This window comes from Anolis sagrei, chromosome 3, assembly GCF_037176765.1.
Source record: "Anolis sagrei isolate rAnoSag1 chromosome 3, rAnoSag1.mat, whole genome shotgun sequence".
Lineage (NCBI taxonomy): Eukaryota > Metazoa > Chordata > Lepidosauria > Squamata > Dactyloidae > Anolis > Anolis sagrei.
In genome coordinates, this window is record NC_090023.1 from 137,510,955 (window position 1) to 137,522,241 (window position 11,287).

General features: G+C 43.3%; 1 protein-coding gene across 1 annotated transcript; it reads right to left on the minus strand.

Moving 5' to 3' along the window:
* Positions 1-2,498: 2,498 nt before the first annotated feature.
* Positions 2,499-6,925, minus strand: LOC137096579 (serine/threonine-protein kinase haspin-like). The gene is made up of 3 exons (XM_067466247.1): positions 6,877-6,925; positions 5,984-6,791; positions 2,499-3,114 (listed from the first exon to the last, which is right to left on the minus strand). The coding sequence occupies exons 1-3, from the start codon at positions 6,923-6,925 to the stop codon at positions 2,499-2,501; spliced, it is 1,473 nt and encodes a 490-aa protein (XP_067322348.1).
* Between the last annotated feature and the right edge of the window lie 4,362 nt (positions 6,926-11,287).

Sequence of the window (11,287 nt, forward strand, 5' to 3'; positions counted from 1 at the left end):
GCACATTCCAACTTGTCAATATCTCTCTTCAACTGTGCTGTCCAGAATTGGACACAATATTCCAGGTGTGGTCTAACAAAGGCAGAATAGAGGGGTAGCATTACTTCCCTAGATCTATACACTATGCTCTTATTGATGCAGGCCAAAATCCCATTGGCTTTTTTTGCCGCCACATGACATTGTTGGCTCATGTTTAATTTGCTGTCCACGAGGACTCCAAGATCTTTTTCACATGTATTGCTCTCGAGCCAGGCATTGTCCCCCATTCTGTATCTTTGCATTTTGTTTTTTCTGCCTAAGTGGAGTATCTTGCATTTGTCACTGTTGAACTTCATTTTGTTACTTTTGGCCCACCTCTCTAATCTGTCAAGATCGTTTTGAATTCTGCTCCTGTCCTCTGGAGTCTTGGCTATCCTCCCAATTTGGTGTTGTCTGCAAACTTGATGATCATGCCTTCTAGCCCTTCATCTAAGTCATGAATAAAGATGTTGAACAGTACCGGGCCCAGGACAGAACCCTGCGAACAGGCCCGTAGCCAGGATTTCGATTTGGGGGGGGGGGCGAGTTTTTTTTTTTTGGGGGGGGGGGCTGAGTCTGAGTGAAAGAGGGTCTACCCTAGCAAACCTTTTGTATCGTTACCCCAATACCCCCATGCATATGGGATAGATTGAGGATGGTGATCAGATCATGATATGAATAAACATAACAGTTTAAATAATGCACCAGTAAGGCCTTTTCGCGAACCACCATGATAATTTTGGGGGGGGGGGGGGCTGAAGCCCCTCAACCCCCCCCCCCCCCCCCCGGCTACATGCCTGCCTGCGGCACTCTGCTTGTCACTTCTTTCCAGGATGAAGAGTAAGCATTTTGAGCACCCTCTGGGTTCGTCCATTTAACCAATTACAGATCCACCTCACCGTAGTTTTGCCTAGCCACATTGGACTAGTTTGTTTGCCAGAAGGTCATGGGGGACCTTGTCAAAGGCCTTACTGAAATCCAGGTATGCTACATCCACGGCATTCCCCACATCTACCAAGCTTGTTGTAACTCTATCAAAAAAAGAGTTCAGATTAGTCTGGCATGACTTGTTTTTGATAAATCCATGTTGACTATTAGTGATGACCGCATTTGTTTCTAAGTGTTTGAAGACCACTTCCTTAACAATCTTTTCCAGAATCTTGCCTGGTATCGACGTGAGGCTGACTGGGCAGTAATTGTTTGGGTCATCCTTTTTTCCCTTCTTGAAGATTGGGACCACATTGGCCCTCCTCCAATCTGCTGGAACTTCTCCCATTCTCCAAGAATGCTCAAAGATGATTGCCAATGGTTCCGAGATGATTTCCACTAGTTCCTTCAATACTCTTGAGTGTAGTTGATCTGGCCCTAGGGACTTGAACTCATTAAGAGTGACCAGGTATTCCTGGATGATTTATTTCCCAATTTGGGGTTGGATGTCCTCTAATCCATCATCCACTCCATCTTTCTGAGGTTGAAGATGACTTTCTTTTTGTGAGAAGACTGAGGCAAAGAAGGCATTAAGTAGTTCTGCCTTTTCCTTATCTCCTGTCAGCATTGCCCCATCTTCTCCTCGAAGAGACCCTATCACCTCCTTGTTCTTCTTTTTTCTACTGACATAAGAAAAGAAGCCCTTATTTTTTTTAATGTACCTGGCAAGCCTAAGCTCATTTTGTGCTTTAGCCTTGGGGACCTTTTCCCTACAGGGGTTGGCTATTTGTTTGAATTTTTCTTTTCTGAAAACTTTTACTGTCCATTCTCCTACTGTGAGGAAATCAGACTTCCTTCAATGTTGTGCATATAGTACCTGTGCTCCAACTATCTTAAAGTGCAGTACTTTGTATTTTAGTGATTTTATTTGTTTGTTTGGTAATCCCAACATAAATTATTCTGATTGTATCTTCAATCTGAAAATTTCCAGCATTGTTTTTTATACCTTGCTCCAAAATTTCCTTGGTTTTTTCCAAGACCACATGTGGTAGAAAGTTCTTCCTTATTCCTTACATTTCCAACAATTATTTGTTGCTCCCTTATACATTTTAGCAACTCTTACTTGGATCAGGTACCAACTGGTCATCATCTTATTAAAAACATTCTTTAAGGTCATTCATTGTCTTAACTTGAAATGGAAAAGTATGCATTTTCTCACTGAGCTATAACCTTCTTACATGATGACAGCCTAAAACTTTTACTTCTCATTCCTATAGATCTTGCCACAATTTTCCCTCTATAAGATGAGATGTACTGTGCTAGCAATCTTCAAATGTCATATAGCTGAAATTACTATAACAGTGGACAGAGAATCTGCTCCAACCTATAGTAATCACAGCATAGAAGGGTTTAGAGAAATCTCACAAAATCAGATTGCAGCATCTGGGGGATGTTACTTATGTCTGAATACAAAAATAGTTACAAGTTGCTTTTCCACTGAGAGAGGGATTTTACATGTCTGGGTTCATATGCTTGCTGATAGTTTGTGTAGATCACAAGTAGTGGAGCCACAAGATGTTGCTGTGCGGGAAATAGTCGGCCCAGTTGTTGCCATTCTCCTCTCTCATTTGGCAGTATACATCGAACTGGTAGTCGCCTTGGCCTTGGAAGACTTCCTCGTCAGTGGAGAGATCACAGTAGACCGTCAGCCTGTCCTGCTCCAGCCGGGAGAAGGTGTAGTCGATGATGCTGACCAGGATGCCGTGCATGGGGAAAGCGAGCGTCTCGTCCTTCAGCCTGATTCTCACTTCCTTCCGGGCGGTGCTCTTGACAAGCACATTCTCCCAGTGGAGGTCCCGGTGCTCGAAGCACAGGGCCTCCTCCACCACGGCCAGCGAGGCCGCCACTTGTTGCAGGACGCTCTTCGCGGCTGCTACCGAGCCCAGCTTCCGCTTGCGCATGTTTTCCAAGTCAGTGCCTCCGTCCTTGAACTCCAGCACCACGAAGAGCTGCTGGGCCTTGAAAAAGTCTGGCCGGTCGTTCTCGGAGGTGTGGTGCCGGTGGAATTCGTCCCAGGCATCCAGGAGGTCCACGGGGTAAGCGCCCTGCACACAGTGGACAGAATGCAGCCGGATGAATCCCGACACCTGGTTCTCCTCCTCGCCGTCCTCCGCCAAGAGGCTGAGCTCCTTGACGAAATGGTTTCCGAATTTTTTCTCTTTCTTTAAACCTTCATACCACAAATAATGGTGCCATCCTGTTCTGAGATCTACTCCTTCTAGATTTAATAATTTCTCTTTTTTTTATTCTGCCCAATCTTTCGACCACAGTAATGCGCAAGCTTCAAAGTATAATTTTTAATTTGGCATCGCTAATCCTCCCTTTTTTGTTTCCTCAGTCATGTTTTTGAAATTTATTCTTGGCTTTTTCCCTTGCCAAATATATTTCATCATGTCTCTATTCCAATCTTTTAGTAAATTTTGATTTTGTATTATAGGTAAGTTTTGAAAGAGGAAGATCATTTTTGGTAGTATTTTCATTTTCACACTTGCAATCCTTCCTAAGAGTGAGAAGTTCAGATTTTTCCAGTTTTCGAGGTCCTTTTTTTATGGTTTTCCAACTTTCTATGTAGTTATTCTGTAATAGTTGTAGATTTTTTGTTGTCAGTATTATTCCTAGATATTTTAATTTAGGTACAATCTGTATGTTCCATCTTTCTTTTATTCTCTCTTGTTCTTTTTTTGTAATATTCTTTGTCAATGCTTTAGTTTTTTCTAAGTTCAATTTAAAGCCTGCAACTTCTCCAAATTCCTTAATTGTCTTTATCCAATTTCCTAGATTTTTCTCTGGTTCTTCTATTATACAAATGATGTCATCCGCATAAACTCATAACTTATAATCTTGTTTTTGGATCTTTGCTCCTTTTAATTCATCGTCTTCTCTTATTTTGTCGAGTAATACCTCTATTGTTAGGATAAATATTAGGGGTGAAAGGGGGCATCCCTGCCTTGTTCCTTTTTCAATCTCAATTTTTTCCGTTTCTTGTTTGTTTATCCAAATTTTTGCCTCTTGTTTCTCGTATATAGCATTTATCATGTTTAGAAAATAATACCCAATGTTCATCTCTTTCATAAGTAATTTAAAGAAATTCCAATTCACATTATCGAATGCTTTTTCCGCATCTAGGGCCAGAAACATTACCTTTTTTTTGGTTTCTAATTTCGCAATATTCAATTAGGTCAATTATTATTCTTACATTTTCTTTTTGCTGTCTATTCGGAAGAAATCCTGATTGTTCCTCTTTTATCCTTTTTTTGAGTAGAGTTTTTAGTCTTTCCGCCACTATAAAGCTGTAAATTTTATAATCTAAATTTAACAAAGAAATGGGTCTATAGTTTTTAACTTTCTCCGGATCCGTATTTTCTTTATGTATCACTATGATGTTTGCTTGTTTCCATGTATCTGGCATTTTTTGAGTTTGTCTTATCTCGTTCATGCTCTTTTTTAAGAAGGGCATTAGTTCATTCTGGAATGTTTTGTAGTAAGAGGCCAAGAAGCCGCCTGGACCTGGAGCTTTGTTCACTTTCAGATTCTTGATTGCATTTTTAATTTCTGAGTCTGAGATTTCTTTATTTAGTTCTTCTCTTTCTTCGTCTGAGATTCTTTGTATTTTTCTTTCTCCTAGATATTGTGAGATCTTTTCGTCAGATCAGCGGTAATGAAAATTTGGCAAAAATATAATAAATTTAAAAACCCATTATGGATCTCCCCACTTGAGGCCACACAAAGAATAGAAATGGGCTGGAATAATTGGCCTAAATACAAAGAATTATTAAAGAATGAAAGAGGAGTGAAAGTAATGAAAACACAACAGGAAATGAATGAGATAAACAAAAAAAATATATCCTGGTACCAATATAGACAAATAAAGGAATGCTATAAAATAGACAAAGAAAAAAGCTTTCAAGAACACGATACCTTTTGGGATACCATATTAAATACAGAAAGAAAAATAATAACAAAGATTTACAAAAAAATATCGGAATGGAACACAGAAGCAGAGGGAGAAAAAAACTATATGAGAAGATGGTCAGAAAATTTGGGAAAAACAATTAAAAAGGAAAAATGGAAAGAAATATGGAGAACAAAAATCAAATACACACAAGCAACAGACCTTAAAGAAAATTGGATCAAAGTAGCACATAGATGGTACATGACACCTAAGAAACTTGGAAAATGTTATAAAAGCATAAACTCTAAATGTTGGAAATGTGGAAAGTTAGAAGGGATGTACTTCCATATGTGGTGGTCGTGTACCAAGGCCAAGATATACTGGAGAAAAATACAGAAGACACTACAGGAAATACTAAGTATAAGAATCCCATTTGACCCAGAAATATTCCTATTAGGAATAATAGACCAAGAAATAGAGAAGAATACTGATAAAATCCTCTTTCTGTTAAATACAGCAGTGAGAATTTGTTACACGAAACTGGAAAAAAGAAGACATAACGGAAATTAGTGATTGGTTAGAAAAAGTGATAGATATAAAAAACATGGACAGATTAACATATTTAATCACAAAAAGTAAAGGGACCCCAATAAAAGAGACCGACTGGACAAAGGTAACAAACTACCTAACACAGAGAAATGGACACACAATAACATGAAGGGAAGAGAAAACAAGACTGAAGAAGGAGAGAAGAAAGAAAGAAGAGGAAAAACCACCAGAAAGATACTCAGGAAGTCAACAAAGGAGCTATAACAATCTGCTCCTAATCTGTGTTTTGTGTGTGTATGTGTTTTTTTTGTTTTTTTAACACTATTTTTTACTATTATTTTTTATTATTATTATTATCACTATTTGCTTTTCTTTTTGTACCTGATTACTTGCCTTTCATCTATCATCTTTTATTTCTTTACTTTATTCTATTTTACTCTTCTTTTGTTTTGCACCACTATTTGCACTATTGTCTCTCTGCACAAAATGGAAAAAAATTCTGTCTTTCAATAAAGATAATTACAAAAAAAAAAAAAAAAGAGGCTGAGCTCCTTGGAAATTATAATCTCCGGCAGAATCTCGCCAAAGGTCTTCTGGGGCTCGCCGTTGACCCTCTCAGCGCCTTCGATGGGGATGATCTTCAAGGCCACGGCTCCCTGCTCGCCCTCGGCCCAGAAGACTTCCCCAAAGACCCCTTCCCCGATTTTCTGGCACTTGCGCATCGTCCAGAGAGGGAGACACTCTTCAAAGGAGATGGGCCCCTTCTGCTGGCATTCCCCGTACACCTTTTCCGTGTCCGTCGGCATCACCTGCGACACGGAGAACGGTGACAGCAGGACCATGGAGGAGGAAGGGCAAATGGAATAGCCCAGCCTTTGGGTGAAAGGGCTCTGCGGGGTTTCGTTCCCGTAAAGGCGGAAGGAGCCGCCAGCCCCGATGCTCCTGCCGACGAAACTCTCCGACTCAGAGAGGATTTTCTTTTTCGTATGGAAGGAGAAAGTGGCTCGGATCCTCCACCACAGAGTGGAATTCTGAAACGAGGATTCGGGAGACAGAAATGACAACGCCAGGTTGTTGTTGTAGTCGTCGTCCGCTTGATTCTGCAGGGATTGCTCCGCCTGCTGCTTCTTCTTTCCGTGACGCTCTTTGGGTTTCTTTTGTTGACCCCACCGCTTGGAACTGAAACCACTGATATACGCCTTCCTCCCAGTTGTTGCTGTATTGCAAATGGGGGGCGCCCGACGAGTGCTCCTGGCTGGCAGGTTGCAGGGGGATCTGGGCCAGAAAGCATCTTCTGTCTTCTCGGAACAGCGATCCAACACCCGCTTTTCGGAAGACTGACTGGCTAGCCAACCAATTGGGGATGGATTGATTGTCTAAAACCACTATAGGCTGGAGAAGAGGGCTCTTCCCGTCAATCCTGCCCTCACCCAACTCTTCAGAGGTAGCACCACCCTGCTCAGTCGGTGCCTTCTTCATCCGCTGTCTCTTCTGGGCAAAAGGTGCGTGCTCTCTCGATAAGGAAAGGGCAAGCTTGCCATCACTGAACCGGGCCTGCAGCTGGCAAGCTCCCTTTGAAGAGCACGCCTCAGTCTTTAGTGGCACAGCCGTTGTTCGGTCTTGGACTGAAGCTACAATGTCTTCCTGTTGCCCCTAGGACACTTTACCCCTGCCAGGCGTTGCTGTGGCCCAGTCTGGTGACCTTGAGTGTTGTGGCTGTGCAGAAGAGTCAATTTGGTCTTCCCGATGCCTTAAGGACATTTTCTCCTTACTCCGGATATCCTGAGGCTACAGAGAGTTATTTTGAAATGGAGAATCGGCCACAGAGTCATCCTGATGGTGCCTCGGGGACTGTGGCTGTGCAGCAGAATCACTTTGGTATTCTCGGTACCTCGACGATGCTTCCTCCTTGCTCCAAATGTCTCGAGGCTGCACAGCTGAATCACTTTGGTATTCCCAGTTCCTTAGGGATGCCTTCTTGCTCCAAATGTCTCGAGGCTGCACAGCTGAATCACTTTGGTATTCCTGGTTCCTCAGGGATGCCTTCTCCTTGCTCCAAATGTCTCGAGGCTGCGCAGCTGAATCACTTTGGTCTTCCCGGTGCCTCAGGGATGTTTTCTCCTTGCTCCAGATGTCTTGAGGCTGCGCAGCTGAATTACTTCGGTCTTTCCAATGCCTCAGGGATGCCTTCTCCTTGCCCCAAATGTCTCGAGGTTGTGCAGCTGAATCACTTCGGTCTTCCCGGTGCCTCAGGAATGCCTTCTCCTTGCTCCAAATGTCACTAAGTTGCTCCGTGGAGCAGTGTTGTAACGGCGAATCGGCTGCAGAGCCTTCCCATCGCCCCGAGGACACTTCCCCTGTCCTTAGCAGTACAGAGGGATGACCCTGTTCTTGGGCATAGAGGGGCACTTCTGCACAACGGCCCTTCTGCTTGCTCCGGATGTCATTTGATCACTTGGTGGGGTGACTCTGAAATGGCGGAGAGTCCTCCCGGAGGTGCCTTGAGGACTGTGGCTGCGTAGCGGAATCCCTCGGGGACGCTTCCGCTGAAGAACGACGTTCTCCATAGAAGGACACTTCTGCACAAAGGTCCTTCTCCTCCTCCTCGTCGAAGAAGGAGGAATCCTCGCTGTCATGGTCGGGAGGGCCGTCTTCCTTCTGGAAGCCGTAGAAGGCATCCCAAAGGCCTGGCCCTTCTCCAGGAGGAGGTCTGGCCGCAGTCTGGGGCATGCTGCAGAGGAGCGGGGCCTCTCCTTGGGCCGGAAGGGGCGAGGGAGGCCACCTCAGCCGGGCCTTCCTCCGGAGAGTGATGTTCCTATGCAAGGGCGTGGGCGGCACCAGGTTCTCCTTGGGGTCCTTCTCCTCCTTCGTCTTCTTCCTGGCAGGCCGGGTCCTCTTCTTCCCCTTCCTGGGAGGCCTGGCTCTCTCCTTCCCCGTCCTCCAAGGCCTTCCCCTCCTCCCCTCCTTCTCTGGAGGCAGGAAATCCGGATCCTCGAAGGAGGCCCCTCCTGAGGAGGCGCTGGAGCTGAAGATCCACTTCCTGTCCTCTCCAAGGTCTCCTACTCCAAGGGCGGCCGGGGGGAACCACTCCAGGCCCGTGTAGGTCCTCAGCAGCCAGGGCCACTCCATGTGGAGGGAGGAAATGCAGTCCTTCTCGCCCTTCCTCGGTTTACTAGTAAAATTGAATGATTGTGTTATGAAATGATACAGGTCTGGAAAGTGAGTCACCAACATGGAATGTTTGGAAAGCTCTCATATAGAAGAATGAAAACACAATTTTATCTTTCTATTCAATTCAATATATATATATATATATATATATATATATATATATATATATATAAATGCTCTGTGTGTAATCAGTACCTTAAAAATAAAAGAACGAATGAAGGTAACAAAACGTCTCAGAACACAAGGAGTGACTATCACTCAAAAAATTATGATTTGGTCATTTGGGAGTTGTAGTTGCTGGGATTTATAGTTCACCTATAATCAAAGAGCATTCTGAACTCCACCAACCAAATTGAACCAAACTTGGCACACAGAACTCCCATGACCAACAGAAAATACTGGAAGGGTTTGGTGGGTATTGACCTTGAATTTTGGAATTGTAGTTCACTTCCATCCAGAGAACACTGTGGACTCAAACAATAATGGATCTGGACCAAACTTGACAGGAATACCCAATATGCCCAAATGCGAACACAGATGGAGTTTGGGGGAAATAGACCTTGACATTTGGGAGTTGTAGTTACTAGGATATATAGTTTGATGACCCTTCTGACATCCCCCTGGTAACCCCCCCCCCCCCGGGGTCTTGACTTTCCAGGTTGAGAAATGCTGCTTTAAGGCCATCCAGTCCAACTCCCTTCACCAGAGCAAGAAAACATAATCAAAGCCCTCTTGACAAAGGGCCATCCAGCCATTCACACACACACACATATGTATATGACAGATGCAGTATCAAAGATTTGAAAGGGACCCCTAAAGAAGGACAATGATATGTTGCATGTTCCAGAGTAGGCAAACCAGACAATCTCCACATCAACACTGGCAAAGAAACAGCAAGAAATACTGTTTACCCACAAGCATAAAGACATTACATATATTAGAAACCAACACTTTCTCATTATTTTCCAGATCACCAGACTGGGCCACAACAATGCGTGGCAGGGGACCGCTAGTATTTTATAGGTAGTCAGATGTGCTGAAAGAACAGAAGATATCCAACTACCAGACTAGAAACTATATGAAAACGATTATATATATTTTGCTGCTTCAAGCCTACCAAAGGATTTAGCTGTGCATACCTGCTAGCCTCATAGGAAACCTGCTACAAAACAGGAGCTTTTTTGTTGAGTTCCAGGGCCAGAGAAGTAGATGGCGGAAACAGAAAAATGGCCTACCTCAGGGGAGCATGCTTGCTCCATCCATGTTCAACATCTACACAAATGACCAGTCACTGCCAGAAGGGACAGAGAGCTTCATCTATGCTAATGATCATGCCATTACTGCTCAAGCAGGGAGCTTTGAGATGGTAGAACAGAAGCTCTCCGAAGCTCTAGGTGCCCTTACTGCCTACTACAGGGAAATCCAGCTGATCCCTAATCCATCTAAAACACAGATTTGTGCCTTTCACCTTAAGAACAGACAAGCATCCTGAGCTATGAGGATTACCTGGGAAGGAATCCCACTGGAGCATTGCAGCACACCCAAATACCTGGGAGTCACTCTGGACCATTCTCTGACCTACAAGAAGCACTGCCTGAATATCAAGCAAAAAATGGGTGCTAGAAACAATATCATACTAAAGCTGACTGGTATCACCCAGCAAGTCAACGACTTAAATCAAGAAATAGTTTTCTTAGATCTACAGAGACACTCGCTGGAACACCTCAGCAAGCAAGAGTCCAAAAGTGGAAGGCTCAAACCCATAACCTCAACCAATGGCTGATACAAAATGAGAGACTCCCCCCTGGGCACACAGAAAACTGGGCAACTTGGAAGGCGCTAAACAGACTGTGCTCTGGCACCACAAGATGCACAGCCAACCTTAAGAAATGGGGCTACAAAGTGGAATCCACGACATGTGAGTGTGGAGAAGAGCAAACCACTGACCACCTGCTGGAATGCAACCTGAGCCCTGCTACATGCACAATGGAGGACCTTCTTGCAGCAACACCAGAAGCACTCCAAGTGGCCAGATACTGGTCAAAGGACATTTAATCAACTACCAAGCTTGCAAATTTTGTGTTTTTTGTCTGTTTGTTTGTTTTGTTCTGTTAGAAATGTAATACAATTGTCTGGCTGCCCCTGACACGATAAATAAATAACCTGCTAGTATGTAAACCTTTTCCTTGTTGAACAAAACTGTGTGCATTTTAAATCATAGTAAAAAAAAACAACCTCATGTACATAGAAATTATTTAGCATGGAAATGCAGCTTTTACAAAAAATTTAAACAACTTATGCAAAATGATTTAAAAACATAGAGGCAAATTTTAGATGTAGAAAACCATCTGGAACTGCACATGACTAGCTGACTTCAAGGCTGTTCCTTTGATCTTCCCAAATACAGACATTCGGATATGTCACAACTTTCACTTCAGCATGGATGACTTTGACAGCCCTTATGTACTAAGCATGTGTTGTTTGTCAATTGCCAGTGATACTGTTTATTAAATGGCTTACTTTTAGAAGGAAGTATAACTTTATTTGTTAGGTTTCTATTTTATTCTGCATCGTGCACTGCATTTGAGCATTTAAAACTCTAAAGCTTGAAACCTTTTTTTTTCCTCCTGAGCTGAAGAAAATGAATGCTTTTGCTTTGGAACTTGCTGT